The following is a 19,060-nucleotide window of genomic DNA, read 5'->3' on the forward strand; positions in this document are numbered from 1 at the left end:
AATAGACCTGACTGTAAAATGTTCTATGTATCATTACTATCATTGTCTGAACAATGTTCCACAGCTCTGTCACATATGGACGACAGTGACAGTTAGTATTTAATATCATTTCTTGTAGACACCTAAGGCAGGGTAAATATAGCACCCTGCGGTTCGATATTTAGCTTGTGTTCACGTTTTAATGCAATACAATAAGTATTTTGATGTATTTCATACAAAATTTAAATATTTACATACACAAAAATACTATAGTATTTGAACGACACTGTGATTTCTAGTCGATGGTCCTTTTCTATATAAAATGTGTCGGTATTATGTATAGGTAATTGAGATGTTAAATTATTATTGTTATAAATATTTTAAAGTGTTCCTCAAAAAATACATTTGGTCGTAATGTATACAGAACGATCATGGAAATTGAGCTGCTCTAATTCAATATAATTCAGCATAAAACAAGAAAATATATTGAATTAAGAAAGTAAATAAAACACCTAAACAGATTGCCATTGACCATTTCCTAAACGCACATCAATATTGTTTTGCAGCTTAGGAACGATTATAAAATAATTGCTGGGTCACTAAATATATATTTTTTCGTAACCTATTGAATGCAAAATGTTAGTCACATTATAAAAGGAAACGTTTTTAAAATGTACTTTTCTGGGCTCCATTGGCAAAGTGGTAATATCACAGAATATATAATAGTACAAGTACAGAAGGCTCACTGCTTTGATGTTTACGAAATGCCGCCTTTTTAAATACCTACAAAATTCTTACAAAGAAACGAGCCGCACGTGCGCGGCGTCCGGCGATAGGGTTACCTATGGATTAAAACGAATTAATACTCACATAAAATGTTATACTATTATATTCAAGTCTTGGGTACTTTCTAAGTATATATACTGTATTTATATATTTTTGTTCAAGTTCCAACATTACAAGCCTTATTGAACTTTTTCGTGGGACTTAATTAGTAGTAGATCTGTGTAAGAATGTCCTATGGTATTTATTTTATTCATGATGTCTATTTAACTAAGTATTATTAGCCATTCGACACGCGGACATCGCATATGAACCTTAAAAAAACTCGCGACGTAAAGTAACAATAGAAAGTGCGAACGTGCATTCCGTGAGAACGCGCGCCACCCCTGAGTAGGCCGCGAACTCGCGGCCGCCAGGATGTACTTGTAGCGCGGCGATAGAATCTGGTATATCTCTGACTTCGAATTGTTCGTCTCTCACCCCATTATCGATAACACTCAAGCTTGGTATAGATGGAGACAGGCTATATTCGAATTTTGATGATCGTAACGTCCCTGTACGGTATTTCAAAGTATGTGCTTACCAGTTGGTTTTATTAACTTAAATTTTACTGCCTTAAAATATCCATAAAGCCAATTTTAAAAACTTTTACTTTATATAACAATAAGAACCATATGTTGAGAACAAAGGATATTAACGCGTTTTAGACTACACTATTTCTCGGAGATGGCGGCGTAAACAAACGGGCTAAGGAGGAGGTACATTCATAGTTAAGAAAAGGCGGAGTAGAGTAGGTTCTCTAATACATACATAGAATCCGAAAAAGAGCGTAGTTTAAACCGCTGTACTGAATTATTGTAATATAATATACGCATAGTTATTTTGCGCTCAGCTAGCGCGATTCTTTTATTGCCGAAGTAAAACATTCGTATACTTTTATTAATAGCAAAGTATGTACCTAAGTGCCAGAAGGGCAAATGTTCTATTTCGACTTTACAAGTGTCGTGGTAAATTTATTTTGTAATACTCCACGTCTACTGCTAGTATTACATGAGTTCAGTGATTTGAATGTAAATATTACATAGGTGATTACAGTATTTACAATTTTTCGACTACGCCGACGACGCAATAGTTGAAGTTATAAAATGCATTAAAGGTGACATTATTTATACTATAAGCGTTGTCGTCTATAGCAGACTATGACGGCTAAGTGTTGACACATTTAATAATGAGGAATTGATAAATCTAAGTTCCAACAGATTAAGCACATTACAATACAGTGTTTTAAATCTTATATTAAAATAAAACAATCTAGGTAGATTAGGTAACATTTTCATTGAAGCATTTAAAATAAGAAAAGTGTCACTTAGTCAAAATCAAAAAGTTATTAATTATCAGTATTTTTCTTGAAAGTATTAGTTAGGTAGGTACAGTATAACACAAAAAGTTACAAAAGTAGGAAATGTTAGTAATCACCTATGTGTTTCTTTATTTGCATTGTCACTGGGCAAAAGCTTTTAGTTCATAGATTTAAAACTTGTATGTATTTTATATATTATGTACTTACTATTGTAATTTAATCTGCACATTTATCAGAATAAACTTGTTACTGAAATCTGTTTCATTTATTTGTTTTCATTGACACATGTACACAACAAATAGGAACTATTGAATACTTGAAGTTTTCAGGCACAGGGACTAGTTCCAGGAGATGTTTAAAACACCCAGGTGGATTGGATAGGCAAACTACCAGTATCGATTCATGAATAGTCTTGTATGAGAGACAAATTTTGTATCTCATATTACTACTCACAGTTTTCTTTTGACGTCTAGTCAAGATATGATTATTTTTCAACGTTTTGCCAAAATATTAAGTTTTTCCTATTTCAACATGTTATGTACTCCACTAAATGTAGACATCAAATCATATTATTGTAGTGACTGGTTTTGGACAACTTGTTCTTCCCATCTCCACTAAACCCAGCTGTTGCTTCACAGAACAAGTTTTAGGGTGGTCATTTTGTTTTTAATAGTAACTCTTGGCTGGCTAGAACAGTGGTGCCAGTGGTGGACCAACTTTTTCCATTGGGGCCAAAATTTAAAAGCATTTTTGAAGAGGGCCAGATATACACCAAAAATGCATTTTCACTACAAATAAAATATCTCATCTAGATCAGTCAATGTAGGTCCTCAATTTTTTCAATAACAATATAATTTAAATAAGGAGAATATAATATAAAGATGGTATAAGAATGTTTAGATACAATACATTTATTCACTATTTAGTATTTACAATCCTTATCTTGACTAACTTAAATGGCAGTACCGCGCTCCAAATTCTGCTTAATTTCAGCAGTGTGCTCTCCGTAGAATCTCTCCAGCTTCTTATTGAACTTAGCATTCCTCTCGTTAATGTAATCAATGTCAGCATCGTCATTGTGAATACGTCTGCGCGAATATTTCGCGCGCTTGGCGATTTGACCTTCCAAGTCGTCCACCATCTTGTCAACAGCTTCCTTTCGGTCCTGGTGCATACCGTGGATGATCACGTTAGGCCCACCATAGAATGCATCGCCATACTTTTGCTTCTGTTTCTCGTATTGCTCCATATCTGCTGTTGGCATGTTTTTAACTAATCTATTGTATTGTCTAACTGTCGCTTGTTCATATGTGGAGAACCCTTGGTCTGGATTTTTCTTTTTCTTCTTACGCTCTAAACGCTCCGCTTCGACTGCGGAGATATTCAGCAATTTTACTCTGTCGTAATCTTTGCCTAGTGATTCCGCTTCGTCTCGCTTCTTCTGGTCATCGACGAGCCACTCCGCCTGTCGTCGCTTGGCCTCGTAGTTCGCGGGCAGCTTGTTCCTTGCCTCTTCGGCCACAACTTCCTGGTGATTGTGCGTTCTAGCCTCATTTCTGGCGGAGTGGAGAGTACGCAGTCTCTTCATGCGTTCTGCTTGTTTCTCTGCGAATGTCAGTTCTTTACCTGATGCAGACGGTCCAGCTGATTCTGTGTCACTCATTTTTGATTATTGATCTCGCTAAATAAATTGAAATTTGTAGAAATCTTTAAATTACCAAACAAATAAACAAGCCAAGCTCAAGCAAATTGACAGTGACAGCCACGTGACAGCTATGGGTGAATTGGGTGATGACGTCATATGCATAGATATTAAGCTAGATTGAGTAGTTAGGCCAAAAAGTGTGTCCACATGAGAGGGCATTGTTTGGGCTAGTGTCCCTCTCGCACTTACTGACAATGTCAACATTATTCAGTGACAATGCCAATATTATATTGGCATCAAAATAATTACATTGTAATTATTTGCCAATTCTTTAAAATATATCGAAACCGTGGTCTTAATATAACACTAAAATAATATAAGAAGTTATAAAGTCAGGTAATATACAGATAAAATACTACTACTCCTCATTAACACTGGCCACACGTGCGAGAGAGACACCAGCCCAAACAATGCCCTCTCATGTGGACCGTTTTCGCTAGTCTGATACGATCGCCATTCTGTCTTAGCGATAAGGTTCAATTTCGCATGGCAATAAATAGTGATTGCACTGTCCCCTGTAAAAGTCTTTGGTCATATGTCAGAGTGTGTTGCCAGCAAAGAAAAATGTTTGTATTTTTTTCGAGTGTAACATTAACGTACGTTCAGAAATTGAACATCGGAGATATTATTGTAAAAGCATGTTGCTAAAGCTGTTAAAAATTGATCTCAAATTACAACTGAAACCTGAATTAATTTATCTCATCAATAATGCATAGAAATCGATCCATACAATTCTAAATTATTGTTTTTACTTATTTTTATCAGGCAACTGAAGTTAGCCACACGTCAAAATTTTGCCGAACGAACATGAACGAAGTGAAGTGAGTCAGTCAATCGGTGTTTTGATAAGGTGACGGTTGTGTGAAAAAGTGTGTAAAAACGTACATACTCTAAAACCGAAGTGTTTCTTGAGTTCACGATGTCGGATGAAATCGCAGAGAATGGAACAGCGAACGGCGACGTTCCGGAGATCGAGCTGATCATAAAGGTATCAACTATGCACGTGTTATGTTAAGATTACCGGGTCGGCGTAAACGCGGCACGCGCTTACAAACGCGAAGAGTTGGCAAACGTGAGAAACATAAAACATCTTAAGTGGGATTAGTCGGTTACCATGGTGTTGCAAGGCTGTGTGTCTCTGTTTGTTGGCGTAGGAGTGCTCGTGTGCGGGGCAGCGCGCACGGCGCTTGTGCATGAAAGTATATTACAGTGAAAACTGGATAAGTGGAATCGCAAGGGACCGGCTGTTTAGTTCCGCTTATCCAGGTTTTCCATTTATCCAGTTTTCCACTCAACCAGGTTCAAATAAAACGTTTTTTCACTTACAGAGGCTCTCGCTAACAGAGGTCGTGGATGCTTGTAATTTCGCTTATAGAGGTCGCAAATAAAAGATCAAGTTTTAAATAATCAACTTTTATTTAATATGCATGTTATGTACATACAAACATGTAACTATGTAGATATGAATTAACAAGGGGTAGTTTTTCTGTTCCTGACATATTGGCACAGAGGAGTATAGTGACGCGTTCTTTGCTCATTTTTCCACCGTGGCATGATTCTCCTTTCAAAGTAAATGTCTTGTCAGGAAGACACTTATAAAACAATCCTGCCTCTTATCATTGGTCCATTAATAGGTAAATTTTTATCACGAAGTTGTTTTAACCACGTTATTAAACATTTTTCAATTTCAGGATGCTCCGGTAAGCGTTTTCGTTTTGTTTTCCCTAGCCCGTCCACACACTGAGATTGAATCTTCTCCTTATCTTTAATTATTCTACAAAGCATAGACTGTAGCACACTATACTGGACACTGATATCTGCACGCGACTTCCCACTTTCATAGTCTTTTATAATTTTTAATTTATCTCGAAGAGATAAACACTTGATTGCGCGCTTAGGCATTGCGTTAGATAACAGCACGGCACCACACTACCGCTAAAATAACCAAACTGGACGTAATGTCATACAAAATACATTAGTGTTAACGAAACAAACTACCCTCCTTGCGCGGGTTTATTAAAAATACAAATGTTATTACGCCAAGTTATTCCACTCATAGAGGTTTCGGAAACGGCTGTTTCCAGATACAGAGGTAAAAATAAGAAATTTACGAAAAAATGGATTCCGCTTATAGAGGTCTCAAAATTCCACTTATAGAGGTAATTCGTTGCTAAGGGACCGGGACCGAGAACTTTTGTCCACTTAAAGAGGTTTTCCACTTACCCAGGTTCCACTTATCCAGTTTTCACTGTATTACTGCACTTAGTGCACGTATAATGCGCGCAATGTAGGTCAACGCGACTTTGTTTTGTTTCCCGGCCATCTGGCGAGCTCTGATGCACTTGTTGTGATTTGCCATAATCTTTGATTGTATTGTAAGGTTTTTAATCGTGCAGTATTCTCGGAAGTTAATCCAATATTTACATAACTAACTGGATGGTTTTTATTTTAGATATAAAACTGCTTATATCAATATGTGGCTATGTTTAGTCATTGGTCATCATGACTCATGTACTGTTTTCCTGTCCTTAATAAGAGGAGGATAAAATGTATGACCCAATGTCATGTCAAAATACCTATACCTACTTTAGAACATTGTTTTATTACTCAGCTTGTGAGCTAAATATGTGTAAATTAGAGATGGGCCGAATATGGACTTTGTCGAATACGAATATTCGGCCGAACATTCGGTTCAGCTCTTACCGAACCGAACATTTGGCCGAATATTCGGTTACGCCATATTTTTAAAACGGGTGTTGAGATTAAAACTATTAAATTATTGATAATTGTTACATAATTATGTTACTACAACTACGTTCTTATGATTTAGTGGATAACTTAGTTAAAACAACTCTGAACTCTTCTCAATTCTTAAACTACGGTTTTTTTACATATTTTGACGTATCAATGATCTCCTTAGTGGTTCCTTAGAAAGCTACTAAAATACTAGCTTATTATCCAATGCGTAAGATCTTCATTCGTTATTTACTTTGTTTATTCGGTAAATATACGGCAATGCAACCGAAACTTGCCGAATATGCCAAATACCGAATATTCGGCCCATCTCTAGTGTAAATTATTTTATGAGTAAATATTTTTAAAGTAATTTGGGCTAAAATGCAGTTATCCCTATTCTCTCTTATTTTTATATTCTTGTTAAAGTTCAAGAGGCTACTAGTTAACTAGTTACTAAACAAAAGTACCAATAACAAATGCCTACTTAAACTAGCTTTCATTCATAACATAAGCAAGCTGTTAATTATATAGAATTATCTAGTTGCTTGAAGGTGACAAAGTCACATTCATGTTTTTATTTATGGAATCTTATGAGATGAACTACAAGAACTCCTGTTTGAAGGTAGATGTCCCAGTATTGTCCCCATCATGTCTAAGTACTATATTTAGGAGCATTTTTATATGTTCCATTTTTTCCTGAAAACTTCACATACCTATGTATAGAGATAGGTATTTGATATAACTATAGCCACCCCTCACCCTGGTGTATGTTGTAACATAATAAGAAAGAAACAACATGTCACACAAGTGGTAAAAAGTTTAACTAAAAACTTCAGCAACTTTCAAACAAATTACCAGCAATAAAAGTTATGGACAACATTTATCCCGCTTCCTCCCATAAACTAAGTGTCCATACATTGCCACAGGACATGTATCCAATAAATTATAAAGCCGTCCATGAATCAACAGCCTTAAAGGGCCATAACCAATTCAATTTATATTCCAGTCATGCGGCCTTCCTTGTATGCAAATGCCGTTATGCAATATTTTCACAATTACCATAGTAATTGACATTTTTTATGCCTATAAAATAAATGTGGCGAGTGTTAACGATTGTGTAGACATAATTAATTATTTCTTTTATTTTCCAGATGCACATTAGAGAAGTTTTTTGTTCCTAGAACATTTTTATTGATCTTTGTGTAAAAATTGTTTTGAATGAACTTTAACACCACTTGCTTGACAAATATTTTGAAAAGGTAACTTTATTTGGGTGAATAGTAGGTTCAAAATTCAAAAGAAGTATTTCTTGTAGAATTTTTCTGCATTTGCAGAGTTGAAATATTTTATCATACATAGATTATTTGTTATTGGTAACACACATCTATTAGCATAATACTAAAATGTCAGCAGAAGTATTATGTAAATGGTGTCTATTTTAGTAAGTACAGTCACACAGCCTTATTTGTACAGTTAACTTTTTTACTTTATGCCATAAAATATACTACAAAAGTACTGTATAAAGTAGTAAAGTTGAGGTTGCACCAATTCAAATTCAAAATTAAGTTGACTTAAAGAATGCTCTTCAAACATTAATTTAGTTTTGTTATTCATGTTTGCCGAGAGATAGTATTGGTGTTCTCTTATAAAAAACTAGCTATTGCTAGCGGCTTCCACTACTAGAATTGATATGTATAATGATATTGATTGTTCAGAACAAATGTCCTTGGGCCTCATACTATCTGTATGGAAATATGAATTAAAAAAAAACATTTTTTTTTATCTTTTAAAGAGCGTAGCCGTGTTTGCATAGAAAATCGGCCCTTTCGCCAAATGTTCACTGTAATTTTTTTTTAAAGAGCTCTCATGACAAATATTATTTACTGTAAGTTTGAGGTTTCTATCTTTTTTATTTTCTGAGATATGATTTTTTTATTAATTTACATAATATCCATTTTTTTCAACATTGGGTAATGCGATTCACTTGAACTTTTGGGACAATAATATACATGTAATGACTCACATGTTCTAGCAATAATATTTAATAGTGCCGAAAAAAATCTTGGCTTAAAGTAGGAAACAAAACTTCAGTATTTTTTTTCTCGCTTTTTAGAAAAGCGACACCTACAGTTCTTTGTCAAGTAATTGCTTATATAAAGGCCTGCAACATATATTTTTTTCAAAATAATCCAGTAGGTACTTCATACTAGAAAATGGAATAATAAAGGATACTACCCATACCGCAAACGAGCTACACAGTAAATAGGTGAATTTTAGTCGTAATACCTTTATGAATGCAATCTTCCAGTACCAATATTGTTAATAATAAAGAGGTTTGCGACTAAAATTCACCTATTTACTGTGTAGCTCGTTTGCGGTATGGGTAGTATCCTTTATTATTCCATTTTCTAGTATGAAGTACCTCCTGGATTATTTTGAAAAAAATATATATTGCGGGCCTTTATATAAGCAATTACTTGACAAAGAACTATAGGTGTCGCTTTTCTAAAAAGCGAGAAAAAAATACTGAAGATTTGTTTCCTACTTTAAGCCAAGATTTTTTCGGCACTATTAAATATTATTGCTAGAACATGTGAGTCATTACATGTATATTATTGTCCCAAAAGTTCAAGTGAATCGCATTAGCCAATGTTGAAAAAAAATGGATATTATGTAAATTAATAAAAAAATCATATCTCAGAAAATAAAAAAGATAGAAACCTCAAACTTACAGTAAATAATATATGTCACGAGAGCTCTTTAAAAAAAAATTACAGTGAACATTTGGCGAAAGGGCCGATTTTCTATGCAAACACGGCTACGCTAGAGTGTCATGATGGTAGGCCCATCTATTTTAGTAAATAATTCTAATGATTTCTCATCACAATATCCAGTTATAACTTTGACCATTTATTGAGTACCAACTAAGTAATTGAATATGCTTGCTAATAGCATAACCATAAATATATTATTCTTCAATGATAAGCATACTTAGCCCACTTATCAGCCGTACCTTTAATAATAATTACAATTAATGGATATTTATTATCACAATTATACTTATTTTATCATTATCACTCAAGTATAAAGTATTACTACGAATCGTGACGCAACCGGATTTAAATAGAATAATTATTATCGATTAAAATACCTATCAAATTTTTATTTATCACTTATCATATTGAAAATCATATCAATTTTGTTTCGAAGGTAAAGTCTAGGCGTAATAGGCGGCCAATAAAAGTCAGTACGGTAATTCACTGTTTTAAGCAACCAAAGGCACCTGATTCTCTTTAAAGCCATACCAAGCTATGTTGAGTTGTTGACAGCGATTTTGACAGCCCTGACGGTGCAAATGTTAATTTTAAACGTCAAGCTTCGATGAAATTATTACGTTTACTTAAACGAAGCCTGTTGCATAATTAGCTTGGTCTGAATCCCAGCCCTGTTGGAAAACGAAAAATACGCTTAAAAACGTAATAATGTGTAAAATAAAACATAGTTAAAAACCAAAATCTGGGTGAAATCGGTAAAAAGCTGACAAAAATGTACGTCAAATGGGGTGAATAGGAATGCCGGGGTGAATAGGGAGGAGGCTTAAAATAAATAAATATTATAGGACATTCTTACACAGATTGACTGAGTCCCACTTTAAGCTCAAGAAGGCTTGTGTTGCAGGTCTCTCTCAGGCTCAGACAACGATATTTATAATATACAAATACTTATATTATATAGGTACATAGAAAACATCTATGACTCAGGAACAAATATCTGTGCTCATCACACAAATATTGTAAATGCTCTTACCAGGATTCGAACCCAGGACCGCGGCGTAGCAGGCAGGGTCACTATCACTACGCGCTAGGCCAGACCGGTCGTCAAATGTGATTTGCCCTTTTTTATTCAATTGTTATGATACACTTTCAGTAAGAAGATATTTAGTAAATGTCCGGTAAATCACATTTTAAGCCTCTTCCCTATTCACCCCGGCATCCCTATTCACCCCATTTGACTGTACACTTAACTGACCACCCCTGTTGCTTATCTGTCGTACAGACATTTTTGAAGTATTGCCTGGAATATGGCCTTTAGCACATGTCCAATTGTCCACCATCTCATTACCGAAGTAGGTATGTATTATCACTATTATCAGGGTGGCTAGCCGAATGGCACAATCGCTCACGAAACGAAGCGCTAGTAGATATCTATCTCTATCGCGCTTGCGTATTGGCGCGACAGAGCCAGCGGCGTAGCGCTTTCGTTTGGCGTCGGAGAAATGCCATTCGGCTACGGGGCCAGATGTTGCATGTTTCGCGCGCCCGTTCGTAACTCATGTTCTTGACATTGTTAACACTGTGTAATTATTTTTGCTTGTCTTTTGGACGTCCGTTTAATGATTTATTTATTGCCTTATGAATTTAATTGGTGTTTACGTGTATAGCGACTAAATTGAACCGATTTTGATGAATAGTCCGTCAATGTGTCAAACGATATTTTACGGGTTCAGTGACATAGTAAATTCAATATTTACTGTTTTAATAGTGTAGCATTCTTTTTTCGGGAACATCCAAACATGTTATAATAGTAAGGCGGTGGAATTGAAAAAAGTCGTCTAGTTTTAAAGTTGATGTGACTGGAGAGTATACTGCTGACAAGTGGTATCGTTGTGATCGGTAGACTTTACTGAGTACGAAATAATGACTTGTCGCATTCTCAGACTGAGGGGGGTTAACTATGACGTCACAAAGATCGCGGTCCCGGGTTTCAATTTTTTGCCAATTTGTCTAGAACCCCTTATCCAATTTTGAAAAATGAGGTGTCGATTGAAAGCGTATAACATGCTGATTAAGATTTGTTATAAGTGAAAAGTATAGTTTTGTTAGTTATTTTTTAATTAACAATAATGCAAAAAATACTTTTTTTTACACATACCTGTAGACGGGGAGTACCGCTTGACACGCGTTCCCATACATTCGGCGTCTACCAAATTACACCTCGCGCAAAATTCGTTTCAAGCAGATATACCTCTAATCTTATTCATTGTAACCTATCAATATTGGTATCATTTGAAAGTACAATTAAAGTCCTTTAAGAAACAATATCAACTATTTTCTTAAAATCAATAATCGCCAGTCTACGGTGGTTACAAAGAAAAAAAGCGGGGATTCAATTTGACTGGTTCCCTAGGTTTGATACCCTAGACGAGTTTAAAAGGGGAGGTAAAGGTGACAAATATGGGTTGTTCTCTGGCCTGAAAGCTACACAGAGGGCCAGGGGAAGAAAAACTAGGGTTTAAGTTTAGTTTTAAGTTATTTTTTCTTTTATTTGTTGATTTTATTGTGTTTAATTTTTTTGTAATTTTATCAAGAATACACGCTGGTTTCTTTTTGTGAAAATGCCCTTTTTTATGAAAAAATCGATGATATTCATGGCATTTTCCGATAGAGACTAAAATTAACTTTCAAATAAGGCCACATAGTCATACTTTTACTTATATAATATTAAGGGTAATAGCCCCGGCGGAGTAGTGCAAGCGGGACAGCAGTGTAGCAATCCATAGACCTGACTTCACTGGTTCCTCAGTGCCACACATAGTGTTACGAGGTGCCCTGCGCGCCCTGCTCTCTAATATGTGGGTCAATACTGCTTCAACGCAAACGATTGAGATGTGTGATTTTTTGACTCTGAGTGTATTTGCAGGAGCTGCATGTACTTAACAAGTGTACCCCAACAACTATTTCATATTTATAACGCATTATTAATAATAAATATGCTCTTAATGTTATCTTGACTTCTGTCGAATAATTATGTTCTGAGAAAAGTGGCTAAAAGTAATGATTATAATTACTAAAACATTAAAGGTAACTTCATTTTAGTGATTTAATGTGTATAACGACCGAAGTCTAATCGTTTTGATTTTAAGATTACTTTTTAATACCTACTGGGTCAAAAAGCCGCACCTCTAAGTCGTTTGAGTTCAAACGGTATTACTTGGTATTACCCTTAATATTATATAAGTAAAAGTATGTATATGTGGCCTTATTTGAAAGTTAATTTTAGTCTCTATCGGAAAATGCCATGAAATTCATCACATTTCTCATAAAAAAGTGAATTTTCAGCAAAAGAAACCAACGTGTATCCTTGATAAAATTACAAAAAAAATTAAACACAATAAAATCAACAAATAAAAGAAAAAATAACTTAAAACTAAACTTAAACCCTAGTTTTTTCTCCCCTGACCCTCTGTGTAGCTTTTAGGCCAGAGAACAACCCATATGTCACCTTTACCTTCCCTGTTAAACTCGTCTAGGGTATCAAACCTAGGAAACCAGCCAAATTCCATACCCACTTTTTTCCTTTGTAACCACCGCAGACTGGCGATTATTGATTTTAAGAAAATGATTGACATTGTTTCTTAAAGTACTTTAATTGTACTTTTAAATGATACCAATATTGATAGGTTACAATGAATAAGATTAGAGGTATATCTGCTTGAAACGAATTTTGCGCAAAGGTGTAATTTGGTAGACGCCGAATGTATGGAAACGCGCGTCAAGCGGTACTCCCCGCCTACAGGTATGTGCTTGTAGTTTGCTTATTTATTATCCGATCGTAGAAATTTAAAAATCAACAGATAGCTTAATAATGTAGTTAAATGATTCATATAACATATTTTTTAGCTAAGTGGCCGTTTTCATTGCTTTTTTGAGTCACAAAAATCAAAAAAGAGAGTAAAAAAAGTATTTTTTGCATTATTGTTAATTAAAAAATAACTAACAAACCTATACTTTTCACTTATAAGAAATCTTAATCAGCATGTTATACGCTTTCAATCGACACCTCATTTTTCAAAATTGGATAAGGGGTTCTAGACAAATTGGCAAAAAATTGAAACCCGGGACCGCGATCTTTGTGACGTCGTAGTTAACCCCCCCACAGTCTGAGAATGCGACAAGTCATTATTTCGTACTCAGTAAAGTCTACCGATCACAACGATACCACTTGTCAGCAGTATACTCTCCAGTCACATCAACTTTTTCAGAGACCCTCTCGCCGCTCTACTATAATCGTAATATAACACTTCAAATTCTCGCGTTTTGTATCTACATATTGAAAGTTACTTTATTTTAAATTGGCCCGATTGAGACTTGATGTAAAGTGAAGACACAGCTCAAGATCGAGCTTACCGGATCAGTAATAGCACAGTATAATAAAGAGGGTGAACGACATCCGGAAAATTGCGGGTCACAACTGGATGAGACTAACTCAGGACCGGGACAATTTTTTTTTTTTAATACTACGTCGGTGGCAAACAAGCATACGGTCCGCCAGTTTACTAGAAGAGAGGCGATAAAGGGCTGATATGATGGTGATGATGATAATAAAGAGTACTATCGTACAGTATGGCCACTCCCGCTCGCCGCTGAAAGTGCCGCCCACCCGCTCTCGGTTACCTCACAGTTACCGCCTGTCAAAAACGCGAACAGTCGACCTGTCATATTTCACTCATACAAGCATAGTACGCATTCACCTACACGAACTTAAGACTGTGCTAGGAACGCACCTCTTTCATATATTTGATATCCAGTGTCCGAAGTGTGGTAATAATCTATTCACTATTGCTTTTATACCACCACCTACAACATGACATTATAAAATGATAATTTATAGGACTTAATACAAATACGAAGCTTATACACTTCCATCCATTTACTTCACATCTTATCACATAGCAAACACTACAAATATCTCACTTATCAAAATGTCACCACTAAGCTGTCCCGCTAAGTGTGCCATTACTCACCCAGGACTCGCGATTTGTCAGCCAAAAGCTGGTCCTAATTATGGTCCAATTAGCCCTTCCTGACCACCTGCAGCACCTGAGAATTCCTGACCACAGCAATACAACTTCAACTTAAAAGTTTACCTTATAGTTATGTAATAAGGCTTAACACATGTGTGGTTCTAGTGTGGTTCCCTTAGCTCGGTGTCAAGTCAACACACCAGTGTTGTACGACCTCTATCTGTCATATAAGGACTATAAGCTGTTCTTAACCGACTACTGGTTTGGTAAAGTATGATCCTGGTCGGTGAGAATTGAGCACCACACACGTCGATGCTCATTTATTTCGTTGTTTGGCCGACTGCGTCGCTCCTTACAGTGAAAAGTATTGCGTTTTAAACACATACTAAATATGACCGAGCACGCTAAGGTTACATTAAGTAGAATTGACAGTAAAAAGAAAGAGCATCCAATGGCGATGGCGCCATACTTATAGAAAGTCAGCTTGGTAGAACTGCATTTGTTATTCCTTAATTTTATAGTCGGCAATGACGGCTTTGCTATTATGACAAAAAAAAAAAGGTAAAATTGTCCCACATGCTACAAACGACGACCGAAAGTCACGAAAAATCTGATTTCTGCGAGCATGTGGCAACACTTTCTTCGGCCGTCACAACCCATTCGGTGTTCACTGCCCAGCAGTGCCTGAAACGTTTTCCAAGTCGACACATCTAGCCGTGTATTGTGTCGTATGTGTGACTGTGTGTGTCAGTATTTCGTGTTTCGCGGCCGTTAACCGTTGTTTTGGTCGTCAATCATGTGCCGCGCTGAATTATATAATTTTAATTGGCATTCCGCAAATTGCTATGATACTTACGCCTCTGAAACTGTTGATCTACGATCGAATCCGCTTTTGTGCATGTAACGCTGAATCTAGTGAAAGTCACTGAAAGTATTTTTTACAAATTTTATAACGCCACATTTCATTGGGTCTAATTAAGTTAATGACAATAATTAAATGATAATTATTGATATTATGTAGCGTATTTGACAATTAATAAAATAACTCGTTCTCAAGCATTTTAATGTGTGTACTTTTTTATAAAAATTCTGTCTTTTCTAATGCAATATTTATTTCAGACTTTCAATTTTCAAAAGTTCCAGTTGATCTTGTCTTGACGTTCTAATTCTGACTCGTGTCATAATGCTCATAAATATTCATATTTTTTCTGATTCGAATGTCAAAGAAGTATCAACTACCTAAATGCATCATATCAATGCAAAATACATATATCCTCAATAGGAATATTCCAACCACCCTGCAGTAGAAATATTCCAGTTCATGAATCTCTTATTCACTTTTCTAGCATTTTCCTAAATAGTGATCAAACCCTGTCTTCATCGAAGGAGAATAGATAGTCCTGAATTTTTTTTTTTTAATACTACGTCAGTGGCAAACAAGTATACGGTCCGCCTGATGTAAAGCGGTCACCGTAACCTATGGACGCCTGCAACTCAAACAGTGTCACATGCGCGTTGCCACCCCATTAGAAACTTGTACACTTCCTTTTGCTGTGTTATGTTAAGTACCTACACAGCAAAAAGGAGTGTACAAGTTCCAAGGAGGGTTCGGGTTGCCGTCGACTCAAAAGACAATAGACGGAACAAGTTAGTTCTGTAAGTCCTCCCGTCATCAGCACACCGCACCCTCGTTGAGCTCTGGCAGCCTTACTCACCGGCAGGAACACAACACTATGAGTAGGGTCTAGTGCTATTTGGCTGCGGTCTTCTGTAAGGCGGAGGTACTTCCCCAGTTGGGCTCTACTCTAGATTCGAGCGAGACGATATCCGCTGTGCTGTGCCCTACCACACAAAGCGGAATATCATTCGCTATGCCCTACCTCCTATTACCTTTTCACTTAATAGCTCAATACAAGACCATTCCAGAATTTTCCTTCACCGCTCTCATCACCTAAGGGTACGCTTTACTCACCAAAGAATAACCAACCCTCTTCTACTACGAATAGCCTCCAATGTCCCCCGCTACCTCCCCCGGTGGGGCGGGAATGCGCTCTCTAGCACGCGCGCGAAACAGAAACCGCGTGGAAAGTGACGCCGCACGCGACGACTCGTGCTAGGGCAGGCCCATTAGCATGTCCAATATGTCCATTCTTAATTATGATTATGCTAAGATCATGCTCAGTCGGGAGGAACGGGTTTCTAGATGCCTATCGGTTTATTTGAAAATGTCAGTTTCGTTTTCACTATTTACTTGCTATTATTATTTTTGTCTTCAAAGAAAAATAACCAGAAAATAATGCAGTCTTTGGATAGTGGAAAATGTTACAAATGAAGATGCATGCGCATGGTATACGTACCTAAACTATTTTTTTCCCTAGTCTTTCTCTTTTGGTCGTCGTCTATCATTGTAAGGAGTAAGGACATGCATTACCCATTTAGAGAGTACGTAGCTACGTAGGTACTCTAACTTATTTCTCTTTGGCGGTAGTCAAAAATCATCAATTCAACCTCAGTTCTATTAAAATGCCAGCAGCATGACAAAAATGAACACAAAATATTACAATCATCTCATATTTAGAATAGAAAGAATAGAATAGAATATTTTTTTATTCGTAAGCACTTAACAACGACGATGACAATATAATATACACAAAAATTAACGACACACAAACAAGTAACCATACACACAAAGGCTAACAGACAAAAGTGCCACGAAATGGTCTCATCTCAGCATGTTGCTGGCGACTTCCAGCGCTGGTCTTCCGATGAGGCCATTCGGTGAAAACAATCACGACAGGTAACAATTTATGAATACAACACTAATAAAAATAAAAAAATAGCAAAAAAGAAAGTATGCAAAAGACAACAAAGATTTATAAGAGACATTACATTATTACACAATATTATCGGGTCGGACTCGTCATAGCTGTACATTAAAATATGACTACATCTAGCGCCATCCGGCCATTACGGGAACTAAAATGACATAACAAAAAGCACGAGTACAAGGACAAACAAAAATTGGCAATGCAAACTTAAATTATTAATTAATATCAATAAAAGGCTGAGAATATTTCAGAATGAGGTGCGCCATGGCAATACAGACGGAACATAAACTATGTGGTAAGTAAAAACAGAGACTACAGGCAACTTGTATCATGTAAGCAGGTTTCCTGGTTGAATTGGTGGCTAAGCATGTATTGTTTGAGCTTTGTTCTGAAACTATAAATACTTTGCAGGTTCCTCATAGGTGGTGGGACATTATTCCAACACTTTGAAGCGTTATACCGGTAGCTGCCCCGGAAGGCTGCCGAAGCATGGCGTGGCGTCAGCAAATGAATTCCACAATTGCGGCGGTCGCGGAGCTTGATGCAAGATAACTTAACAAAAAGATATGCAGGTGTTTTATACTTAAGAACTCCGAAAAGCAAACAAGCCAGATGAAGTTTACGACGGTGCTGCATTTTGAGAATTTTGTGACTATTGAGAAATGGAGTGACGTGTGCTCTCAACGGAATGTCAAAACAGAAGCGAGCACAAGCATTTTGAACACGTTGGATGAGTCTCTTGGTTTTAGCCAGAAGCCTAGGCCCAGTTACAATATCCATATAGTTCAGTTTTGACAGTACCAGCGACTCGGTCAGTTGAATGCGCAAGGTTTCGCTAAGGTATGGGCGAATTTTATATAATACCTTTAGCTTGTAAAAGCAACTTCTTACAGCTTCAGCAGTGTGCTTCTCGTAACGAAGTCCACAATCCATTAAAAGTCCCAAATTCCGTGCTTCATACACCCTTTCAATTGGTTCATCCATCAGCATAATATTCACTGACATACTGACACCCGCCAGTTGTTGCTTACTGCCAAAGATAAGGTACTTTGTTTTATTTGGGTTGAGCACTAAGCAGTTTTGTCTAGCCCAGGTTGCTATACTTGCGAGGTCATAATTTAGTTTCTCTATAACATAGTCAACCTCTGCTGGCTTACATGATAAGTAGATCTGAATGTCATCTGCGTATATGTGGTATCTACAGTGTTTAATGTGAAACCTAACGTCTGCAGAATAGAGAACAAATAGGAGCGGGCCGATTACAGATCCCTGTGGGACTCCTCGGTTAAGCTTGGCTTTTTCTGAAAGAAGTGAGGAACCGTCACCAGAGCGCACCTTGACCATCTGCCATCGGTTACTGAGGTAGCTATGGAACCATTGTATAGTTTTCTGATCAAAACCATAGTAAGCCAGCTTTGATAGAAGTAGATCTATATTTATACAATCAAATGCCCTAGAAAAGTCTAGGAGCACTAAAAGAGTACACATACCCTTATCCTGAGCATCTAATATGTTGTCAGTGACATCAAGCAAAGCAGTTGTGGTGCTACGTCCTTTCCGGAAACCCGATTGGACGTCTGGCAAAATGTTATTAGTTTCAAGGTAGGCAGTTAACTGTGCACAGACAACTTTCTCCATTATTTTGGACAGACATGGGAGTATGCTAATTGGCCTAAGATCTTTAATAGTAACAGGGTTGGGAATTTTGGGCAGAGGATTTACAACTGCTAACTTCCAAATATCAGGAAAGGTGCATGATAGAATAGACTTATTAATTAAACTAGTCATAATGTCAATTGTGTAAGGAAGCGTAAGAATAAGCATATGTAAATTTATCCCATCAGCACCCTCTGCATTAGACTTTA

At 36.6% G+C, this 19,060-nt stretch overlaps 2 protein-coding genes across 4 annotated transcripts in view; one reads left to right on the top strand and one right to left on the bottom strand.

Moving 5' to 3' along the window:
* Positions 1 to 3,013: 3,013 nt before the first annotated feature.
* LOC125230800 (pre-mRNA-splicing factor Syf2) lies at positions 3,014 to 3,892 on the bottom strand. The gene has a single exon (XM_048136024.1). The coding sequence runs from the start codon at positions 3,783 to 3,785 to the stop codon at positions 3,075 to 3,077; it is 711 nt and encodes a 236-aa protein (XP_047991981.1). The 5' UTR covers positions 3,786 to 3,892; the 3' UTR covers positions 3,014 to 3,074.
* A 759-nt stretch (positions 3,893 to 4,651) lies between these two features.
* Positions 4,652 to 19,060, top strand: part of LOC125231412 (chloride intracellular channel exc-4) — a 98,491-nt gene continuing 84,082 nt past the window's right edge. For 2 of the 3 annotated variants that reach the window (XM_048136861.1, XM_048136860.1), the window contains exon 1: positions 4,652 to 4,815. In XM_048136861.1, the coding sequence (XP_047992818.1) occupies positions 4,747 to 4,815 (69 nt within the window). In that variant the 5' untranslated portion in view covers positions 4,652 to 4,746. The remainder of the gene's footprint in view (positions 4,816 to 19,060) is intronic. The other variant, XM_048136862.1, reaches the window with a different exon arrangement.

This window comes from Leguminivora glycinivorella, chromosome 11 (assembly GCF_023078275.1).
Source record: "Leguminivora glycinivorella isolate SPB_JAAS2020 chromosome 11, LegGlyc_1.1, whole genome shotgun sequence".
NCBI classification, from domain to species: domain Eukaryota; kingdom Metazoa; phylum Arthropoda; class Insecta; order Lepidoptera; family Tortricidae; genus Leguminivora; species Leguminivora glycinivorella.

Excerpts from the sequence above, each read along its gene's own strand:
- LOC125230800 (XM_048136024.1), bottom strand. The coding sequence starts at position 3,785 with ATGAGTGACACAGAATCAGCTGGACCGTCTGCATCAGGTAAAGAACTG.